Raw genomic sequence first — 24,551 nt, forward strand, 5'->3', positions numbered from 1 at the left:
TAAAAATGTACATAGAACCAACTTTTATTCTATATGAAAAAAAATCTCTTACCGTACTATTTTATACAAAGGAGTCCGGGTTGACCGACAAATAGCTACGACTAGTTCCAACAACCATCGAACAATTTCGATCTCCCTACACAAATCATAACAAAAATCTTCTTTTAAGAATATGAGTAAATAAAACCAAACTATGAGAGCGACACATATGTCAGTTAGCTTATCTGTCAACAGCCTACCGTTGAATGTTTCAAAATTCTCTCCGCATGTCTTCAAAACATGCTTTATCTTTGTGTCGGAATCAAACCCATTGGGGAAAGATAGATAAATGTATGGTTAAAAAAATGGTGAGATTAAAAAGTTGGCTTATTTGAGATTAGAAATTCCGGGCTTATTGAAGGGCCAAAGATTTACCAGTCGTTCCAAAACTCCGGCACTTTTGAAGTAACCGGTGAAGTTCTGAGGGATTGTTGGTGGGGGGAAGTCTTCTGCAGGCATAGCAAAGGGACGAATCATTTTTTCCATTTTTTCCAAAGTAAGATACGACCCTACTTCTTGTAGCCTTTCGGGACCCATTATTGGTAACGTGTGCTCTTGATGCAACGAAGATGCCTCTAGGTCGTTTTGCTGGTGAAGAAAAACCGACAAGATCAATCCTTTGTGAAAATATCATGAAAAATGTTCAAAATGGAAAAATACGTGAAACCACAATATATTACTCTCAAAATAAGCCTTTGAAAGTCTAGACAAGAAGGGACTCTAACACATGCCCTCCAACGAAGGCTAGAACGGCAACAATTGTCCCCGAGTGTCGAGAGGGGGGTGGACGAGCACATATTGTGTCAAAGTATGGAATCCCTAGAATGGATGATATTGGCTCTGATACCAATTGAGTATACATGGGACTCCATTAGATTACTCTCCAAAAGAACTCTTAAAGGAGAGGAACGGTTCCAACATATATAGAAAAGAAAGTGTCAAAGTAAGACATTGGCTCTGATACCATGTGAGAATACATAGAACCCCATTAAATTACTCTAAGAAAGAACCCTTGAGAAAAGAAGGGTGTTCCAACATATATTGAAAAGAAAGTGTCAAAGTTAGATCTTGGCTCTGATACCATGTGAGAATGGAACCCCATTAAATTACCCTCCAAAAGAGCTCCAGATTAGAGAAGGGGGTTCCAACATGTATTGAAGAGAAAATGTCAAAGTCTAGCTGATGCTGTACTCTAACAAGATTTACAAGATAAGGCCATAAGAAATATGCTATTTATTGTGCATTGGGATCAAGTGTATCTAAACACATAGCAAGTTTACCTCTAAGGGAGATAAATCAGCACCGCGGCTAAAAGTCATCTCGATGCGGTACCTTTTCGGGTCTTCCAATTTCACCTATAGTTCATGTTTGGGAACACAATCAACAGGGAAAGATGATACAGTGAAATTATATGATTCATCAATCTCAACCCAGACATTTAGAAATCTTGATATGACAATATAGAGAAAGAACAGTTAATTTTTACTTGAGCAAAATGCATAACAATATAAATAAGTTTGTTCTAGTTCCAATTTAGTGATACAATTGTTTCTCAATCAACGGTACAAAATTTCAGAATTTTCTTTTTAATGTAACAAAGTTTCAGAATTTCCTATCCTTTTACCTATTTTAACTGGTAGGGTTGGGTTCTGGTGAGAATGGAAGTTATGGTAAGAAGGGATCTCCACCATTGGATCAATCCTAATTGAAGATCAACCCTAATGAGATGCACATAGATGCATCGAATCAATTCCCGTAAGAAACGCAATTCATGGGCTGGAGGTGAGGTTAAAAGTGATCAAGGGTCCGGATCCCTTCTTACGCTTCTCATCTTAACTCCTATTCTCATACGATTCTTCGTCTTGAACGGTAACATAAAGATCTTGTAACATTTGCTGACGTGAATGCCAAGTTTATCATCCACGTCACCATAACCCTTTGGCAAAAGGGTATCCACGTCATCAAATATTAGAAGATCTGAAGGTTATCAGTCAAAATGGGTACAATATAGAAAATTTTGAAAACTTTATTACATCGATTGAGAAAAAAAAAATATAGTCTCCGTTGCATTAAATAGCAATTAAACCAAACTTTCTTAGTGTATTTTGATGCATTTTTGGCCTTTTTACTTTACAAAATGGAAGGAAGAAATACTAACCTCTGTATTCTCGAACATCCTCAAGACGATATAGCTCATGTAGTCAAGTTCCTTGGTTTTCAAAAGGCGTTCCAAAGCACTATCACAAACAAGGCTGGCCTCCCCTTTAAGCGATCCGTCCAGGTTACAGTAACGAAGAACATTCATCAAGGAATGGATATGAGATTCCTGTTGATAAGAAACAAACAGTATCATGCTAAATAAGGATTTCATCTTATAATAATTTATAAACCAAACCAAACCAAAGGAACCCAGTATGTCCCACCCGGAGGTCGGGCATGGGAGGAGTAAGATGTATGCGGACCCGACCTTTGCTAAAAAGAGTAGAATGGTTGTTTCCATTAAGACACCGGACTTGTGAAAAGTGTGTGAAAGAGGGAAATGCAGATATGCAGAAATATTAACAAATAGAAATTTAGAGATGAATTGGATTCTGCATACATGGCATTAAAACTAAGAGGGGTAAAATGATTAAGAAGATGAGCTTAACGAAAACTCTAGATAACAGATAAACAGCTGATATGATTAAAATTTAAGCAAACTTAATCATGATTACAATTTTACATACCGATGTAAAATAAAGGCGAGTTCGGACATGTCTTTCTGGTGTCCGCACATTAGCATATCTACAGAAATGAAAGAGATATCAGTATTTTCAAGTGAGTCTTTCCATATTATTCCCTCGGTTCCAAAATTAATGTCCACAATGAAAACGACAAGTGTGATTATTACACTTGTTAATTAACTAAAAGACAATTTTATCTTTAATATAGAGGGAGGGAGTACTATTTTATCTTTAATTGGAAAGTAGGCACTTCCTTTTGATAGTGTACACTTTTATTTTGGGACAAGCTAAATAGAAATGTCGACACTTCTATTTTGGGACAGAGAGTACAATTCTTGTCCTATGGAGAAGTCTCAATCGGGAGGCAAAATGCAGTAACCACTGACCAGATAATTGCATTTATATTCTGGAATGAACCAAAGGATTATAAACATATTGATTTTGGATCTGTAAGAAGAATAACTCACTTTGGATCCAATCGATATTTAATCTCTTTGTCGTCATCGTCATCCGGATCCATAGACTTTTCACTTGTGAGGCAGGTCCTTCTTGATTCTTCATTCTTGATCACATTCTTTTGTCGATGGTCTCTATGTTCTTTAACAACCGCAATAGAAGAAGTGTCCTGACACTGACTCTTCAATTCCGCCACATTAATGGCTTCTTCACGCGTATTCCTCAGATCAATCAGAATTTTTCCCAACAAACGACGAGCAATCTAGAATCAGGATGCAAAGGTCATATTAATGCATTTAGCATTCATCAGCTGCTTTTTTGTTCATACAATAGAAAACTGAGAAAAAAAGGCCTTTATATGTAAGTCCCTTGGTACAAGGATGAAGCTAGCTTGTAACAAAGGGTCATTGTAAAAGGGATCATAGCAGTGAAGGAGACGATTGGAGAGAGGAGCTTACAAAAATAAGCTACTAAAAGTAAGGCGTTATGCATTTATAGACATAAGGGTGTGTTTGGTATTCAGACAAGAAAGGACAGAATAGAACAATTGTTCAGAGTTTGGTAACACATATAGGTCTCAATGGGGTGGGCGGTGGAACACGCCTGTTCCACCTGGTTCCACTATGTTCATGTCCGTTCCACATAAAATTCCTGCCAAATGTGGAACACTATTATGTTCTGTCTGGTTTATCAAACACACCCTAAGAGAACTACTTTGTATGTCTGATGTCAACTTTGGACGACAAAGAATTTCTGTACATTTAGCACTCTGAGGATATAATCGCCTTATGGAAAAATTATTTTATCAGTAATTGAGTTTAAAGGACTGGATGCTACAAAATTAAGTTTACCTTTGAGCCTATCTTCAACTTCTGCTTTGGATTGATGCCATACTCGTTAGGAATAACACCATCTGCAAGTAGCTGAAGCAATGGAAGAGCATTCAGGAACTTAACTGAATTATAAAGATTAGAGTAAATTTCGTTTTTAGCCCTTGTGGTTTCTTAAAAATTTCTATTTTCAATTCTGTGGTTTTGAAATTACGATTTTCATCCCCATGGTTTAAAATTCGTTATTCTTTTCGTCCTCATAATTTAAACGTTACTGCTTTTTTCGTCCCTGTGGTTTACAATTCATTTCTATTTTAGTCCCTCATACTTAAAAGTAGTAGCTAGCCTCAGGGACAAAAATAGAAACAGTTTGCAAAATATAGGGACGAAAACCGCAATTTCAAGACCACTGGGACAAAATTCGCAAATTTTAACAAACCATAGGGATGAAAAATGTTGTTTACTCTAAAGATTATGGTGAACGAGGGTAAATACTCTTTTTTGCGAAAACTAGGATCTAGAAGGCAGGCTTCCCTCAAAAGTGAAAGCATATACTAGCACAGTAAGGGTTGTTTGGTTGTTTTTCCATTAAGCTCTTAATGGATTAAGCTGCCTTCTAAGAATGTTGATCAAAGTTCACAAAGTTTTGTACCTGCGCAACTTTGAATAGCTCGTCCAATCCCTCTATGTTGAGATGTGAATTGTGTAAGAGATCATACCTGTTCAAGATCGAGAAGAATAGTTATGAAAAACACATGCTAGAATAAGCGTTCAACAAGGAAGTCCAACTTTTGCGATAAGTACATATGCTAGTTAACATACAGGGAAAGGGGTAGAGATTCTTTAATCCCAAGATTGGTGCACAAGTATATTAACTTGTATGACTTCACTAGAGGACATGACTGGAAGGTGGAGAGTGAAGTAGGCGGGAGAAAAATCGTGCAAAGTTGTAAAGCTTTATTTTGACATGGGAGTTTAGTAATTTACCAATTTTGTTTCACCTCTCTGATACTTGTTCCACCTATTTTGGTAACTATGTATTTTGGTTCCACTAGTCATGTCCTACTCCCAATCTAAGCTGTTTGGTTGGTTTTCCATTAAGTCATGTATGGATAAAGTTGTCTATGTGGATTAATTTGTCTGTATAGATTGGAGAGGTTTTTGTTTGAAAGGGTCTTTTTATAGATGGAATGAACGTATTTTTTAATTGGGAGGGCAGGTGTGGAAATACTTGGCTTTCTATGTAAAGCTCCTCCCATAAGCTTATTGAATAAGTCATTTTCTATATCATTAAGCCAGTGCAAAACAGTCACGTATAGCTGACTAAATAAGTTGTCTCATAAAGCTGCTAACAAACAGACCTTAAATGTCATTCCAAACGTGGGACAACAAGTTTTTGTTCTGTCATGTTCGCTTACCAACCACACCCTCAGTAATGACAAATGATCATTGACACTCATATTTATGTCAAAAGTCAAATCATGAGCTAATAAAGCAAGAAACGCACGATAACCAGTTAGATAAAAAGCATTTGTGGAAAAATGATAATAATGAATAAAGATAAACATGTGGTCATACTTACTTGCAAGAATCATAAACATCTGGAATTTGTGTTATATCATATCGTCTGATCAAGGAAATGCAGTAATATTAGTTATAAACAAATAAGAAGTGATGTTTTTTTCTGGAAGGGTGTCTCATGCTATGCCTGGACTAATCCCAACAAATTGTGACAGCAAGAAATCAACTCTGATTAACTCGGTGGCCACAATTGTTGTGTACGCCTGGAATCGAACCCTGGACACATGAGATATTCCACCACATACCCCAGGACCTCAACCACTACGCCACAACCCTTGTGGTTAACAAGTGATGTTTTGTTGTTCTTAATTTCAAAAAGCTTACTCTTTGCGTTCATTATACAAGTCTCTCTCGAGTTTCCTCCACCGTGCGTACATTAGAAGAAAGCCTTCGCTCCCACAAGGTAATCCCGCAGCAATGCGATCAACATCTATATTTGTTTTACCAAGTGCTTTTGCTTGATCATATGGAGGAATCACGTCGTATGAGGTTGTCTCTGTAAGCTTCTCATCTTCATCTTTTGCAAGTAGTCTCACTTGTTCAGTTACCTTTTTTGTCAGTTTCACCTATTATAGTATACAATCAGTCTACCTAATACAAATAGCAAACATGCTGAAAGGCAAACTTTCTTCACCTCTTGTAACATAAAAAATAAGTAGACTAAAGATTCTCAATCATTGCATGTTCATGCGATAAGCTAAATTGACCCGGTAAGCACTTACTAGGTAAGCGTTTAGTTATCACACTCACTTACCTTATTCGATAACATTCTTAGTCATCACTATGGATTGTGGTAAACGTCTTTTACCCGGTAAGCGCTCAAAGTCTTCTCCCTCATTTACCGGGTGAGATTCTCGGTCCTTGCTATGCCTCTTCCCGGGTAAGATTATTCAGGGTTATTAATCATGAATAATACATGAAATAGTTGCATGTGAAAAGGAAACTATGTTTCTTCTCCAAAACAGAAAATTATTAAACCTAGAAGCAACACAGATCAAGTCATTTGTGAACATTGTTCTGGTTGAAGCTAAGAGGTACAGGATAACTGATGTTTTCTATTTACATTGACGCCTTTTGGAAAGAGCTGCTAAATTAAGTTCTAATTTCCGCCGATTGATAAAAATGCCGATTAAGCAATTCACCCCATCCCGCTAAAGGGAGTCACCTGCGATTCAGTAGTTCCGTTTTCCGCCGATGCAGGCTGATTGGGGCGAAATAGGTATCTATTGGGAAACCATGGATTTTTTAGTTTTCGCCATTGGTACATGCATGTGATGCTTGATAGAAGTAACTTCATGATGCGTTATAATTACATAAGAATCATCTCGAGAGCAGCAGTGAGAACATTTACCAATTTAGGTAGAAGTTCTGAAGCATTTGGAGGAAGTCCAGCCCCATCAATCATCCAGGGTTTTTTTGATGATCCATTAGCGTGAACTAATTTTGCTCCAGATGTTATCAACTCCTTCAATCGAGCCTGCAAAAGATAATAAAATATATTTACACGAGACAAAAAGGTTAAACAATTAAAATAATATATTATGTGAGTTTCTGCAACCTAAAGTCAAATCTTCACTTCACTTAATCTACCCAAATCATGGGTATAAAAGATAACAGAGTGTGGGCTTTTATTAATTTGACAGTGCAAAGTGAAAATGATGATGCAGGTATCTAACAATCATTATTTGTTTTTCAGGTTTAGGATTCAATGATGCGGGTATCTAACAATCATTATTTGGTTTAAGAGGAGTTCAACATTTCACTGGCAATAACTAGATATATTTCCATCTTATGTAATATTCTTGAATAATGGAGCATGTATAGAGCCAGGATACTCGAATGTCTAAGGCTTCGGTGGTCATAAGCAGTATTAATCTTTACATGATTTATCTTAGTACAATTAAACTAAAGCCAACAAGAAATAACATTCTAGGCCAAGTTAACTGAAAACTCATACCCACCCCTGGGTAAAAGGGTAGCTTAAATGCGTTGGACTATTAGTCAAATGTTCAAATTCCCCCTCTAATGAAAAGTTAGGAATCACGAGTTATAGTTTTCAGATCTTCTAGTATGATCTTTTTGGGACAAGTGAAGAACATGTTGAGTAACTGCAACAACGATAATCAAAACCAGGCAATTCACAATTGTGTAGCAAAACTAAAATAATGTGTAGAAGTTTATGCCAGGCATCAAATTGTCACAAACAAATACATCATCAAATGTTCAAAAGGTCAAAGGTGAAGCATGTAGAGTAACTGCTCCAATAACTAAAAATCAAAACTAGAGGTGTCTTGCTTCAAGTGGGAAAATTTCATGGTACAAATCTATATGATAAAGCATTAAGGCTTAATGTATTCAGATAAAGAAGAGCAGGTAAACCTTGGCTTCTTGCATCTTGATACTTGCATTATCAAGTCCATCTAGCATTGAAGAATCCTTGCTAACGAGCGAAACCTTCAAAAGGAGTTTGATTGTTTGTCTTTTAGACATAGTCAATGTTATAATTCACAATTTCACTCTGTTCAAGTACAAGGTAATGTACCAGGATTGGTGTTAATTGTCCTTCCAAGTCTAGGAGCCCCTTGGCAAATGCAGCAGCTGACATCTGTCAACGGATGTTCAACCCACAAAGAGGTTCGTCAAAGTCATCAAAATAGAAGTATTGTTAGCAATCAAATAGAAACCAAATTTGTTCAAGGAAGACATTAATATAATCTACAAGATTGGAAGCTGTAGGACAAGAAATGAACATTTTAAACTTTAAGCACCAATTTACCAAAGGGTCATTCACCCAGCGGTATCCTGGTTACCTGTAGAGCACAAGGTTCAAACCTCATCAAAGGTGAGAAGTGTGTGTGAGTATTTTCGGTATATAAATATCATATATTTATATATACCTTAAAATAATATGCAAAATAAAGTGATACCTGGACACGGCCCTCATCTGAGCTGTAAATTTTAAGGTCATGCCGGTATGTACTGTGTAGGCGAAGTAGTCCCGTACCTTCACCTGAGACGTATAGGGAGAGATGGTGCTGGGAGATACTAATTATGAAAAATATATATCGTTTATCGTATCATAAAACTAATTATGAAATATATTGTGATTAATATCTTCACAGATTAGGTGAAAAGTGATGAGAAAGCACTTGTTATGGGATCCCATTAACTGATGGTTGAAAGGAAGTTATTCTTTCCTTGTCCCTTTTTTCTTCCCTTTTTCTTAACTATGGACAAGACAAATAAAACAAGGTGATGCAATGTGCATGACCTCATCGAAAAAGGGGAAGGCCTCAAGGTAAGACGCTATACCCATTGACAGTTTATAAACTTTTGCATAAACAGCTAAGTGGTTAGTTAAAACTGAAAAGTATATTATATTAACCTGGATACATATTGTTGCGAAAATATCGGCCAAGTTCTTCTGCCTGACAACACAAAAGAAAGAGCAAAACTCATAGATTAAAAGGAACAAGAAAAGTTGCTGCTGTACAGCTGTACCACTTATGTGAGTAACAATCCCCAAAGACGAAATATCGTGTGACCGTATCCAAAATATAGGGAAAATCTCAAGTAATCACCTGTTTTCGACCAGCATGTGTGAGAACACCCCCGTACTTAAGAATCATTAGTGCTTCTATTGGACGTTCCTCTTCAGTGTCCCCTTTTGCAACTTTAACCCACTTAAGTGGTTTCAGTTGCACCTTCCGGTAAATGCCAGAGAAATGACCACCCTGGAAGTAATTTTATTATTTAAATAACATGAACAGCTCTATTACATCTACAAAAGTAGAGTATTTCTTGTATCATTGGAGTCAACACAAGACCAGTGAAAGGCAAATAGTATGGTTATTTAGCTTTTTACGTAGTTGACACTGCGTCCAACCTTATTTATACTTGTGGGGTTGGGTTCCGGTGAGAATGAGATTATAGTGAGAAAGGTAAGAAGGGATCTCCACCCTTGGATCAATCCTAATTGAAGAGTTCCACTAGATCAACACTAATGAGAAGCACCGGATCAATTCCCTTCTAAAGCGCAATTCATGGGTTGGTTTGAGATTAAAAGTGATCAAGGGTCCAAATCCCTTCTTACACTTCTTACCTTAACTCCTATTCTCACACGATCCTTCGTCTATACTTGTTATGGTAAATAAATGTTGCTTAGCAATTGTTCCTTCCATATGACGGGTTGGTAGAAAATCTTGGACTTCCAATTCATGACATTGATATGAAATTAGCAATAAAAATACGCACACATAACTGAATAGATAAAGATAAAATTCAGATGTAAACCTCTTCAAGAACTGCTTTAACTTGACGTAGTTTTTCTGCATGTTCAATGTACTCTGCTTCACTGTCACTTCCAAGACCAGGTCTAGAGAAAACCAAACTACCCCATTAGTATCCAATATTACTTCTTTGACAAAAGAAAAGAACAATTATTCATCCTCAAAAAAGAAAATAACGATAAGCCAGTGAACAGTGTTGTACTTGATATAAGAGAGATAACAGAGAAGGATGAATTATTAATAATCTGCAACCATGTATTCAGAAAGGAGCATAACTTCATATGAACTTTCAGCATGTGTAACCAATTAAATTTAAAGAGTGGACAAATATGGGATCTATCAAAATATAATAACTGAAAATTTCAAATAGCTTCGAATATGTCGCAGACTAAATGTTCACAGCAGGACAAACTGTGTAAGATAAATGTTCACAGGAATCAGTGCTTCACTTCTTATGCGGACAGCTGTGAAAGATAAATGACAAATTACTAGCATGCAGCATTTTATCCTTAACAACTCTATGCCCAGCCTTCATGTCAGACAGAATAGGAGAGAAAGCAGAGGAAAGATGGAAGAACTAACATGGAGATTGGAGAGCAGAGGAAAAGAGGTCATATAACTCAATTCTACAAAAAGTAAAATCATGTTTATCAGGAAATAGTTTGAGAAAAGAAGCTCGGCATCTCGATAAATACCTAGTATGAGGTACCAGTATACGTGTAGCATCTAACACGTCCTGCAACTGGACTGCGCTTTTGAGTTTTGTCTGCAGCAGAAGAATTGTTGAATAAAAGATAAGGCACAATAACTTGGGTCAAAAGGGAAAAAAGATGAGAACAGTATAAGAAGCACCTCAACTCTAGGTCTTCCCCCATTGTATTTTAGCATCAAATTCAACAGTTTTTCCTCGGTGACCTTCAACTTCACCTTTTGCTTTGGAGTTCTATCACCACTGTCAACAAAAAGACAGACGTTTAGAGAAAAAGAGCAAGTGCACACCCAATGTGTGAGAATATGTCGAACCCCTAGATCATTCTCCAATAGAACCCTTGAGGAGAACGGGAAGGTTCCAATATATATACCGGAGAAATGGTCCTAATCTAGCCGATGCGGGACTCCAACATGCCTCCTCCAACGGAGGCTAGATGGACACATATTGTCCCAGGGTTCGAGAGGGGGCTAGCCAGAGTGTCAAGTCCCTATAGTGACAGACCTTGGCTCTAATACCGTGAGAGAATATGTGGAAGTCCCTGATCACTCTCCAAAAGAGCCCTTTTAGGAGAATAGGAAGGTTCCAACATATATACCGGAGAAATGGTCCAAGTCTAGCCGATATGGGACTCCAACACAATGCAAAAAGCAAAAGCAAGAAACTATATCTTACTGACGAACAATAGCAATCACACAACGTAGCTCCTCAGCTTGTCCAAATGAGCCAATAATCCCACTTCCCTGACGTGTTAGTCCTTCAGAAGGCTGAGCTGGTTCATTGACCTTCCAGGGAAGAATTGGTGGAATTGCTGTTGAAAGATGTGGAGCTTTTGCATCTAAAAACAACTTCCTCAACACACAAGCAGCATCATCATAATATCTGTAGTTAGATAACGATGGTGAAAACAACAAAACAACAATGAAGGATAACATTCATGAATTGAATTAATTCACAGGTATAAACTGTTCTACTGCCCACATAAGACAAACTAAGAAAAAAAATAAAATTACAGACTGACATTATGCTTGTCATTTTAGGATCACAATAAAGACACAACCTAGAAGATAATGATTCTTGAGTTCCCCACATTTTCAGATAACTACTTGAGCTACCACTACAGGCCAATTGGTTGTACAATTTGGTTACCAGTAGAAAAAGGGAAATTGACAAAAATAGCCAATCCACCCAACTCTTTTCACTTTATAGCCATGTCAGGACCCAATTTCACTAAATAATCAATCCTTATGTAGAAAGCTTACGTGTAAGCATAAGGATTGGTTTTCGGCCAAAAGTATAAGAAGAATCCTTACGCAGAAAATCGAATCCTTACGCATAAAGTGGTTTTTTGCGTAAGGATTCCACTTTCTGCGTAAGGATTCAATTTTCAGCATAAGGATTCATATTATTATTTTTTCTTTCTTGCCGAAAACCAATCCTTACGCATATACATAAGCCTTTTGTGTAAAGATTGGCTAAAAAGTGAATTTGGGTTAGAAAATGGCTAAAAAGTGAAATCACCTATCAGCTTTAGCTATTTATGTAAATTTCCTGTCGAAAAATAAGACAGGTTGGAGAACATGGTTAAGGGAATCTCAATGCCATACACAAATTTACAAGAGGTTATTGAAATGCACTCATAGATGGCATAAGGTTACTGTTTGCAGCATCATATTCATCCTGTGTCCTTAATCTATTCCGTTTCTTTTAGTATCAGATATTCTCTTGCAAGGCATTACCTTCCTCCAGTTTTCTGAAAAACAAATTTGTACATTTTTTCGGTATGAGACCATGATTAGCAACTTGAAGAGATCCAAACCCAGTCCTTTATTTCCTTAAGAACTTGCAACTCAAAGAATTAGCATACTGTCCACTTAATCTAGTGGCATTTCCTTTGCTATGTTATTTTCTTGTTTGCTGTATTCCTCTTTTGTCTGAAAATCTTGTTACTTCATCTTTGATATGAAAATATGATTGCACGAATGATCCAAAGGGGAAATCAACGGAACCATGATCAGCTAATACGAAGCACCCTTGGACAAGTAAACATTCAATAGAACATTAGAACTACAAAAGAAAAGCTTGTTACTGTCTCTGTTACCTACGATAACATTTCAACTGCAGAATCAATGTGGCATGCTCTTGAAACAACCAAACAGAACTGAATGATGATAATATTTGATCATATTGGGTTTATACTCTTTTTGTTCCACCTACTATAGCATACCTTATTGCATTCTACTAACTTAGGGCCTGTTTGTTAGCAGCTTCATGAGCTTAATGGGACTCGCAGCTTATTCAGTCAGCTATACATAACTGTTTGATAGAGGCTTAATGATATAGAAAGTATCTTATTCAGTAAGCTTCTAAGGGGGAGCTTTATGCATAAAGCCAAGTTTTTTCCAAACCTGCCCCTCCCAATTAAAATACACGCTCCTTCCATCTACGGAAAAAACCCTCCCAAACAAAACCTTCTGAATCTATACAGACAGATTAATTCACAGACAACTTTATCCATACAGGACTTAATGGAAAACCAACCAAACAGCCCTTTACTAGTAAGTAATTTCCAGATGTATCGTAGGGCTTATTTTATTTTCCTTTTCTGCTTTCTATCCCATGGAACATAGAGAAGATTTCGTCTTTATTAGAAGTACATGTAAGGAAGTCCCTCTTTCTTAAATTAATTAGACACAAAAAGCTGAAGCAATACATTCAATCTAAAGATGACTAATAACTCATGGAGATTCAAGATGGTTAGGAATCATTACTTGTAGGAGTTCTTGACAAAGCTCCACCCATTCACGTCACAAACATATGAACGGCCTTCACAGCGTAAGAGATCAAATCCGCACACCTGCAGTCACATGAGCATAGCAGATAATTGGACATCAAATCAAACGATCCGCAGCTGCCTAATTTGGATCCAGTATGGAATTAATTCAATTCTTTTATCAGTGTATGGACAGCTATCTCTCGAGCACAAATTTATGTTCGGCCTCAGTGGGAAAATAAAATGTAGCACCCGAGATACTGCTGGAGAGAGTTATTTTTGGAATATATAACGAAGTTATGTAAAATAACTCATGGTGGTCAATACAGTGATAAAATAACCTACCCCTTGCCTAAATGCGATGCAGACTTCTCTTGCCATTTGCTTCTCATTTGGTGTAAGAAGCACGGGATACCTGACCTGCCAGATGTAACAAATCTAAATTACTACCAAATGTATTTATGAAAATCCTCCCATATGTAATCAGCAAAACCAGATATGCTAATAGCTCTGCAAGTGAAAAATATGTTAATGCACTGTACATATCAATTAAAAATATTTGCAGTGTATGTTGCAAGTTTCCTTGGCATAACCTATCCTTAGCTCCTCATACGAAGTCAAAATGAACTGTTCATCAACTAGCTTTCTGAGGCCATGCATGAAACCAAGTATTCCTTGTAGAACATTGAGTATCATGCAACTTGCAAGATACCACATCTCATTCCCAACTCCTTTACAAAAGTCACGTCTTTTACATGGGCACCTAAATTAGCGTAAATTGGAGGTAGGAACACGGTATATGTGAACCAGATTTCACATGTTATAGCCATGAAGATATTGAAAGAAGCACCGACTATTTCCAAAATATGTCAACAACAAAACTTAGCAATGGCTCTTGGGACAGACAAAGGGGGAGAGGAGTTAAGAATGTGGTGATCTATGCTACACAGGTTACTTACTTCTTTGCCATCAGGATTCCTCATAACAACACCATCAACAACAGGAGACTTCCTTGCTTCGGCATGAGCATATTCTGGACCAACTGTATACACCTACAAGATGAAAAGTAACCAATAAGCAACATCTTACTTTGATGCATAAGGAAGATTCATGAACAACAAAAACCAAGCCCATGTCACCCAGAACACGCAAAGACTCTCATACAGGCGCAAAGTAACACAACTACCAGTACTATTGTTTAAGACCCACAAGTGCCTTGAACACTAAAGTGAGAATGTTATTCAGTTATCGTTTAAACCTCATGCATACATTTAAAAATGTATATGGTAAAAAGAGCTAGCAGTTGACCACGATGTCCAGCCACTTTGGTAAGAACGCGCCAAGATTTATGAATATGAGAAACTGAATATCACCAAATAAATGAGCACAGGCATTAATGCAATAATAAGCACTCAAAAGTGGAAAAGAATGTTGTAGATATAGAAACAGTCCTATAGCTGAGCCCTTCTTTTAACCTTTTTTTACTAGACATTGTGAATAAATAAACAACTCTCTACGTAGTTGATATTATTTTCAACAACTTGTTTTATGTTAAATAAAATTAACAACGGAGATTGCAAGTACATCATTCATTGCTCACTAACAATTATGAGATTGGAATAGTGACACTGAAATAAGTCAAGAAGAGAACAAGAGATAAGTGAGGAAATAGAGGCCAACAAATAAGCACTCCCCATGGCCCAAGATCAAGGAATGAGTTCACATTGCTATTTATTCCTCTTTGTTCTTGCTTTTGTTGGGAAATAGGAAAAAAGGAGAGAAAATCTTTCCTTTTTCTACAATGATAAATGCTAAGTAACAAGGAGGATATACAAGGTCAGAATCAATTAACATAGATTTTGTACAATACTAGTCATATTTCCAGATTAAATAGTCAATTAGTCATGAATATTATCTTCCATTAAGTACAGAATGCAAACAACCTTGACATCCGTTCCTCCAGTTGGCATAAATTCTTCATATATGTAACAACCCTCACGCCTCACTCTTCTAACCTCTGGATGGAACTCACTTGATCTATTGCCAACCTGCAAGATAGGACCTTTTTATGATTCTGAATCGTTTATAATACGCTTGTTACTATGTAGCTACTAAACATGGATAAAAACTAAGAAAGAGAACATATATGCATCTACACAATTTCCCGACCATGTCTAATATGAAAGGCACAAATCAGGTTCAAAGACCAACACATTTTTAACTGTCTGACAATTATTTGGTAGAAAGTAACAATGAAATTCTTCCGTCGCATGGATCTCCAAAATTACATCAGATGAAATCAGTGTTAATACCACTATCAAAGGTTCAAGATGCTTTAATAGGAAAATCTGCGTCCGTAGCTAAGGCATAAGGCTCATGATGGCTGAGGAGTTGAAGCAACAAGAAGGAACACAATGGACCAACCATATATAAAGCTACATATTGGTTACCGATGTTGATGACTCAAATAAAACACAAGAAATTAACATATAAACTTTTTTATCTGATATAGAACATAGATCCAAGATGAGGTGGCAGAAGCGAGAATGTCTAAATTGCTGGGATTAAATGAGGATGGGTGTGCTAATGCTGAGACGCAAGAATTGATAGGACTGGAACGGAGGATAACCTGGATATGGTTGGGTTAGCACCATATGAAGAGAACCTGACACAACACCACTTGAGTTAGGATGTCTGTGGCATAGACCTTTGGTTTAAGCAATAGGGGTTGTATCGGGAAGGTAGCTTTAGGACATGTAGATATAGGCCAATATCAACCTCGAAGGAGTCTTCATGAGGGGTAAGATGATTGAAATATACTGAAGAACTGGATTCAGACAGCATAGCATGGCAGGATCATGTACGTGTAATGGTGCTTAAGAATCATCAAGGAGCAGAATGCAATTCTATTTATTATGTTCCAGCCTCTCAAGCAACTCATCTTCAGACTCTCTTCTTCCTCTTTTTCGGTATGTCTATCAACCAAGACTTCGTTGGTGCATGGGGTATTGGGGTACACCTTAGTAGAAGAGCAGAAAGCTCATACGTTTGGAGCTTAATTTTGTATTAGAAAGGAGGATCGGTGACTACAGCCACCAAGTGTAAAATGTGTCAAATTCAAAAATCTTCAGAAGCAAGATCATATGCGACTTGTGCATCTCGCTTAGGAAGTCGCACATACAGGGGAGGAACTCTGGGTGCATACTTTGTCAATGAACACGAGATGGGCATCACTTGTAAAGTCGCGCAGACTTGTGAGCGACTTGGTTAAGTTTCCTAGTATCTTGTTTTCGAACGAAATGCTGCGAGTTCCTAATGCTGTGTTCTCGAAACCTTTTTACGAAGGAAAGGAAAGGGAGCGAAAGAGGAGGAAAGTAACAAAACTCGTGTTCTTGAAACTTTTTTAGGAGGGAAAGGAATCATAAGTTTCCTCCCAAAACTTCCCTTCCAGATGTGGGAGGAAAGGAAAGGAAAGAAATTAAAACAATTTATAAAGATTATTAAAATGACAAAACTACCCAACCTTTCATAATAAGGAGCATATTTTTAAAGGGTATATTTGTAAAAAATGCACCTTTTCTTTCCTTTCTCTCCTGTTCAAGAACATAAAAAATTATTTTATTTCCTTTCCTTTCCTTCCCTTTCGATAACACTAATAAAAAAATTATTTTCTTTTTCCTCCCCTTCTTTTCCATCCCTTTCTTTTCTCCCAAATTCGAGAACACAGCATAAGCGACTTGGAACTTGCCCCCAAAGTCACTTACAAGCACCAGTGGTTTTTTTATTGCCATTTTAGGTCAAATGTATTAGTTACCTCAAGAATACACAATACATAAACACACCTACATTTTGTATACGATCTGTAAACACTACTAAACACCATAGCTCATTTTCTCCATTGTCTTGTAAAAGATTTCATCGATTTAGTGAACTTTCCAGTGGTCTCCTCCACCCGTAGTTTTCTCCTGATTTGGGTTTCCACGTCAATCTCTATGTTCTAGCTCTCTTTTATTTATGCTGGTTCATTATTGATTGCCATGACTTGTTAATGATTAGTTTACACTATTAGATCAGAATGCAAACCTATTCCGTATATTGATCAATCTGGTTTTATTATATGAACATATGTTGATATTGACAATTGACTTTTTATGGAGTTTGACTTATTTTGACTCATTAATTGGTTGTCAAATTTGAAAGTTATTTGTTTGAGCACGCACATAATTAAAGGGAGGCCTTGGGACAAGAGAGGCACCATAGGGGAGCCTTGGAGAAACATCCATGCCAGAAATCTCATCTTAATGGAGGCAAGAATGATATCGCCGAAGGGTACTTCTTGTTTTAAGTAAAAGAAACCATGCGGAGGACATTCCCTAAGCATAAGATGTATAGTGCTCTTTTGAAACCTAAAGTAGAGTTTAGGTTATTCTTCAGAGTTTTTCGCCATGAACACACAAGCCCACATGGTTATCCCTAATTATGTGAAGAAAAAAAAAATAAGTTAAACATGAGTTTCTGAAGTTCCAAATTCCGCAGAAAGATCATGTTGGAAAGCTAACCTTTCTGAACAATTCTTTCATGCCACCTCCTGCTGAACTGGGGTAATAGATCATTATGCTATGGTCGTCACCTTTAAAAAAAGGAGAGAAAATAAACAAAGGAAAACCAGATATTACAAAATCTTGGAAACAATGCAGAATGGGAAAAAACCGAATAATATATACGCTTGTGCCAGTAATAAGTAATAACTTCATCAATACTCCCCAAAAAGAAGATGTATTATTAATACATTCTAGCTATATTATTCACACAGAGGAAAATTCTGAGAGTGTGAGCCCGCCACTTTGAGAGAGGGGGAAAAGGCTTACTAGAGAATTCAATATTAGATGCTGAAACACAAATGGAAAAGAGTAGAAGCAAAGGAAAGCATATTGATAGGGTTACTGTAAAAGGTTACCATGAATAGGCTTCTCCACAAAAGGCTTCCAAAATCGATGCCCGTGGACCTCAACAAAATCTTCTTCCTCAACAAAGTAATCCAACTCTTGATATGGCTCTTCTCTATTTACAAGTGCATAGCGAGGTACGGGAATTCCATATGATTCAAGACACTGAAATTTCAAACGAAGAAATAAATTGGAAATAGAAAAAAGAATCTCCATCAGTAAACACGGATTGTTGAACTATAAGAAAGCAAGCAGAGAACAAAACTGTCTCACTTAAGAATACATAGAAACATCACAAATGAGTCCAAATCCATGTATTACAAATGAGACTCTGTTCATTAAAAAGAGACCCACAATGGACCTACTAAATAAAATGGCAAAAGATGCATGATACCTGCAAATATATAAGAAAATATTGAAATACAGAAAACAAAATAAGAACAAGGTCATTGACCTTGTCAAACTTGTAAATGCCAATCGACTATGGTGTAAATGAGCGCAGAGGAACTGAGTGCTGGGTCTACTTAAGAGGAAGCTTCAACATATCAAGTGTACTTTGGAGTTCGATCATGTTGGGGTGAGCTCAGTATTTTTGCAGCTTCCGGTGACTGGATGAAAAGTTTGCACAGCTTCAGCGTCAAAATCCTACTAATCTACCTCTACAGGGGACTGGACAAAGCCAAGCAGTTTGACTAGTTTCATCCTGTTGAATCCTCATCCAATGAAGATCAAAGGGCTGACGTACATCTTACAACAAAGCACATGCTTCTGTAATTGCAAACATTCTCTCGCTAGAAAGCATATATAGAATTGAACTCATGTGGTCATGCCTGAATGGCCAGATTTACTTAACTTAGCAACCTATTGTGATAACTAATTGATGAAATTTTAAAATGATTGCCCATCCTTGATTCCTTGTCAAAAAAAAATTTCATCCCTAAGCAATGTAATAAATGGGCTTTCAAGAAGGTCAAGTTTGCTATAAAAAAAACAATAATATTCCTTAAAACTCTCAAACAACCGATCACACATGGTATATTCATAATTTATTTTTTCTTAATATCAACATCCAGTGACCCAGCTATGCCAAATTACAATGGAGGAAATATTCATTGATCGGATGTTAATTCAACTTCAAGATTACATTTGCCCTCCCATCATTAATAGACTTCATTATCTTCAACATGTTCTATTTATAACTTCCACCAACTAAAAAACATGACAAGAAAGATAAAATAACAATCAACCCCCACCTCCCTAAATCCCTTTATTTCCTTTTAGTTAGGACAAGAAGCCATTTCCAGAAGGAAACAACAATAAGAATATTATGTGTGTTGTATCGGATAAACTCATATAAGGTGATGGATTTAATAGTCATACCTCATATACTTTCCTCCTGTCATGAAGAAGGTGCTGTTGTTCCAGTTCATTTACAAGGAAAGGCCTGAAAAGATGTAAACCAGAACATGATCACCAGCTTTTGCTGTACTACTGGCAGTTGTCGAAGATGCTTATGGAATAGGTAAATGCAACTTATCATGATGACAATTATCATCACAAAAACCAAGGAAGCTTTCTACAGACAACATGACTTGCGACAGACCAAACTTCCCTTATGGCAAACATGAGGTACACAGGAACTTCAGTATCATGTCACATTGACTCATATGCGATGAAATACCATGTGGACAGGAGGGAAACAGACAGGAGAAAAGAGAAGCAATATGTGCCTGTATGGAACCTATGCTGTTACAGCGGTCAAAATCTGAAATAGAGGTCAGGATCGTGATTTGATATAACGGTTATCGCAATGGTAAAACGGTAGTATAGAGGTCCACAAATAGCGGTTCATGTAATAATTACAATTATATATAAATGTATAAATGTATACATAACATAATACATATTTTGAAGATGAACAGAAGAACACATGAATAGAAGAGATGACGAGAATCTATGTTGGAAGACACTGTTGTTGTGAAGAGAAGATGCAGAATAAAAGAGATGAGAGAGGAATATCGAGTTTACACACCAATATTGCAAATCAAAATCAGCCCCCTAGCTCGTGATCCCCTAACCGACTTCTCTAAACTCTTTAAAGGGCCAACTGTAAGCCCAACTCCTAATTGCAGTTTTCACACCGCTATTGTAAATCAAAATTGTGGCCCAATTGCGGTGATTAGCGCCGCTATTAGTGGAACCGCTATTTCCCCTAGGATCGCTAACTGCTATAGCAACCGCTATAGCACCGCAATTAACAGCATTGTATGGAACGACAGTGAAGCCGTGATGTGCCTACTATGCTATGGCACCGCAATTAACAGCATCGTATGGACGACAGTGAAGCCGTGATGTGCCTACTATGCATTTATCGAGAAGTTAAGGTTACACACAGCCAGAAACATAATCATCAGCAGACATAATAAGATGACAGTTATGGTAAGTTATGGAATTACTTGAGAAGAAATTTTATTATTCTTCCATCGAAGAATGGTGTCCCCACTTAAAGCATAAATTACCTAGTTGCTAACTAAAACTCAACTCTACTGAGGAGCTAGTATTAGATTAAGAACCTTAGAGGCTCAGACCATAATGGTCATATGGCAGCTCACAGTTACATGAGTGGGTAGTCTCACAGTTATCTTATCTCAGCCTCTATCTATTAGAATAGTAAAGAAATTCATAAGCACGGACTAAAGTCCAGCCATGTGTCATAAAAATAATTTGCGATTTTTCTTCTTGCTAAATTTATGCATGGATAACTACTAGAACTTCGACGATGATGCAAGGCCTTTTAGAATGAGTGAAGCACCATTGGGAACTGCATCAGAACATAAAAGGTTTCAAACAAAACATTAATCGTCGTTTGTACACTTGAATTATCATCCACCATGCAACATAAGGAAAGTTGTAATCAGACTACCCAAACTCTGCTGATATTTGTTAGGGGTGATTATATTTTAGGGATGTGTCCCTTAAGGCAGAGGATGGACTACAACAAGCTTTTTATCCAAAACTAGTTGTGAATGTCTGAAAAGGACCATGCGCACAATTCAAATAACTTTGCAAATTGAGAACCAAAAGGTATCTAAAGAAGAAAGAAAGATGAGACATACTTCCTTAATGCAGCATATGCTTCAGCTTTTTCAAGCGGATACCCGGAAGAATGAAAAGCAATCAAACAATCACATATTGGCCACCTGAAATACTAAAGTCAGAGCTAGAACTCCAAAAATTTAATAATGATACCATTGCATGTTGAAAAACATTTTTACATATATATACTCACATTTGTATTGAAGCAATGTAAATTGTATGATAGCAACGTCAAATATTGTTAATATTGCTGATTGACTTCCTATCTGGCATATACCTTAGCATTTGTTTTCATGGTAAAACTGAAAAAGTAACACATAAAAGCACTGACAGGCACTAATCATTTGTGGAATGATATGATTTTGTCATATCAGTGTTAGGTTAAAGAATTGTGGAGTCACAGAGCATCACAAAAAACACATGATGGTTAGTAGTAATCTTTCAGAACCTATGGGAGCTACCAAGAATACAAAAATGAAAATCAAGGAAAGATCACCTACTGCCTCTTTTCAGTTGCAACTTCTGACACCTACCGAGGTTCAAGAAAGGTATCTTGCTGAAAAACTACTTTAAACATATGGACGATAACATCCCAGCTAACTGTACCAGATATCGTCCTTTTTGTCCACACCGGGAATCACAGTTTTAAAACGCGTTTGATCCAGTCCCTTATAATGCAACATTTGTTCCCCTCCCCAACCGATGTGGGATCTTACATGGAAATATAGAGCATGATTGGAAGCATACTACTATTGATAGAGACAATTTGAACATAAAAGAATCATTCTCTTCCATCATTCGTGTTGTACGGTTAATACTTACAAAGAGATCATGCATTAATCCTTAGTTCCATAACTAGAGTCGGCTTTTGATTTTGGAAGTTCAAATATAATATTTTAAAATTTACAAATTAATAATTGATGCTTCTTTTAGTGATATTTTTCGTGTACACATACCAGGCCTTCCAAACCCGCACTGTATCTATCTATTTCACGAGATTTCCAAGATGATTCTCATTGATGTTGATGTTAAAAAAATTGAAGCTCAAAGTTCAAAGTACCCTCTCAAAGAAAAGGTCAAGGTCAGAATCTTCTTTTAGACAGAGGGAATACTTTAACAAAACCTGCCCTTCTTTATTTAACAAGCATGTACCAAGATCCATTTTCTACTTTTCATGTTTTTGTGGACTGACCTGAACATGTATCTTAGAAAGTACACAGCTCGCATTTATAATGTTCCCGACAGTACACACAGTGAAATCTGAGTAACTTGTATGTAGTATAGGCTTTCGAGGTAGACAAATTTGTTAAACATCTACGGTTCAAGAAGAATAAAGTTAAATTGCACATTTTTCCTTCGCATGTATGCAGCCATACTAATAATGTTCATATTCATATGAATTCATCACAAATACTACATACCCGAATAATAATATACAGAAATGGGGAGCAAATCAGCACTATGAACTTATTAAGTACTAAGAGCATCTCCAACCATCTGCTAAAAGAGTGGTTTTGCCGTTTTCTTTCCTCCAACGCACGCAAAGAGAATTTTTTTTGCCGGTTTGGGATTTCACACTGCAAATATGTCTTGTGAAAAATCAAACGGCAAACCATGAGACTCACCATTTTTGCCGGTTTAGAGTATGATTGGATTTGGAAAAAGAAAAAAAAAAGTTACTGCCAGATGGCCCACCATTTTTGGTGTTTTTGGTGTTTTTTTTGGCGTCATTGTTGAAGATGCTCTTAGGAATTACTAAAAAATTGTACCTCTCTACTGGTTCTTCTAGGATAACTCTGTCCCCGAAATGGATGATCTACAGGAGCATATGACAAGAAGATGTAATGAGTAAAAACTTTAGCAAATATATTGATTACTTGCATGTTGATTAAGCCATAAAATATTGCGATATTTGATATTTGATATTTGATCGCCATTCTTCACATAGAACTACATTTTATGTTCAGATATCGAAATCTGCTACTCTACTCCATTCAACAAGCAAAACTCAACAGGAAATTATGAAATGACATAACCATTACCTCAAATTCACCAAAAGCTTGCAACCTCTCCAAAATTTGCCCCATAGGCGCTGAAAAAACCTAATGCCGCCGCCAACACAGAAAAAAGAGAATAGAACCAGGAAATGAAATAAATAGAAACAAACACAAAAACAAAATTAAAAACAAATCAAGTGAGAAAAAAACACTATCGCCATATACAGATTCATCGAAAACACTATCGCCATTAAAGAACTATGAGATGTGTACAAAATTCAAGCAAAAGGAACAGAACCTCCGGGCCGCATTTCACCTTCTTTTCCATAACGCAAACGCCAATCGTAATCTTCTTATTATCAGCATCATCGTTCTCCCTCCTCTCCGCCATCTCTATCAACCTCTCCAAATGCACCTTCTTACTGTAGTACCTATCACTTCGATTTTCAAACTGATCAAATACAACACCACATCATGAACATAAACATATTACTGTCAAATGCTTGTAGATATCGATATATACACACACATCCTGATTCAGGAAGAAGATTCCTACCAGAAATACGAGAATCTCGGTTGAGGACACGTTGTCGATGATACCTGTGCATGTGCGATGAGCTCAGGAGAATTGACAAGGGGGATACCTGTAACAAACCATTCTAAATAGAGGAAATGGTGACGTGTTTATATCAGTAATATGAGCAAAAAAGGCCAAATATGTGTAAGGAATTTGCATAGGTCTGGTCCGCCAAAAATTCGATCAGTGGATTCGTCTCAAATTTTGGTTACATACCTAATAAATTACTATACACATTGAATACTACTACCACATGAATGATTATCAGTGTATTCTTAGTTTTTCAGTTATATATATATATATATATTAGAAGAGTACTTGTGTAATGCAACGAGACATATCTCGATTTTAATGTTCTATTTTATTACTTGTCTCTGTCGATGTTATAAATACGATTTTATGTGTTTTTAAGAAAAACATTAATAATTTTATTTTTGCATAAAATATAAATTTGAATATATAATAAAATTTTGAAAAAAAAATATATCAATGTTAATATCAAATCAACTATTTAAAAGTTATATTTTTATATAAT

General features: G+C 36.7%; 1 protein-coding gene across 1 annotated transcript; it reads right to left on the bottom strand.

Moving 5' to 3' along the window:
- Positions 1 to 23,529, bottom strand: LOC112515486 (inositol hexakisphosphate and diphosphoinositol-pentakisphosphate kinase VIP2-like). The gene is made up of 30 exons (XM_025122334.1): positions 23,485 to 23,529; positions 23,212 to 23,258; positions 21,463 to 21,546; positions 19,727 to 19,790; positions 18,358 to 18,511; positions 17,960 to 18,030; positions 15,344 to 15,448; positions 14,360 to 14,452; positions 13,746 to 13,820; positions 13,399 to 13,484; positions 11,303 to 11,509; positions 10,771 to 10,870; positions 10,614 to 10,684; positions 9,923 to 10,004; positions 9,211 to 9,363; positions 9,015 to 9,057; positions 8,557 to 8,639; positions 8,172 to 8,234; positions 8,009 to 8,083; positions 6,981 to 7,106; positions 5,954 to 6,195; positions 5,631 to 5,675; positions 4,701 to 4,767; positions 4,070 to 4,141; positions 3,230 to 3,480; positions 2,766 to 2,823; positions 2,198 to 2,365; positions 1,320 to 1,394; positions 415 to 627; positions 1 to 136 (listed from the first exon to the last, which is right to left on the bottom strand). Exons 1-30 carry the CDS (start codon positions 23,527 to 23,529, stop codon positions 62 to 64), a joined length of 3,093 nt encoding a protein of 1,030 aa, XP_024978102.1. The 3' UTR covers positions 1 to 61.
- Between the last annotated feature and the right edge of the window lie 1,022 nt (positions 23,530 to 24,551).

Source organism: Cynara cardunculus (genome assembly GCF_001531365.2).
Source record: "Cynara cardunculus var. scolymus isolate 2C chromosome LG 7, CcrdV1, whole genome shotgun sequence".
In the NCBI taxonomy this organism is placed as follows: domain Eukaryota; kingdom Viridiplantae; phylum Streptophyta; class Magnoliopsida; order Asterales; family Asteraceae; genus Cynara; species Cynara cardunculus.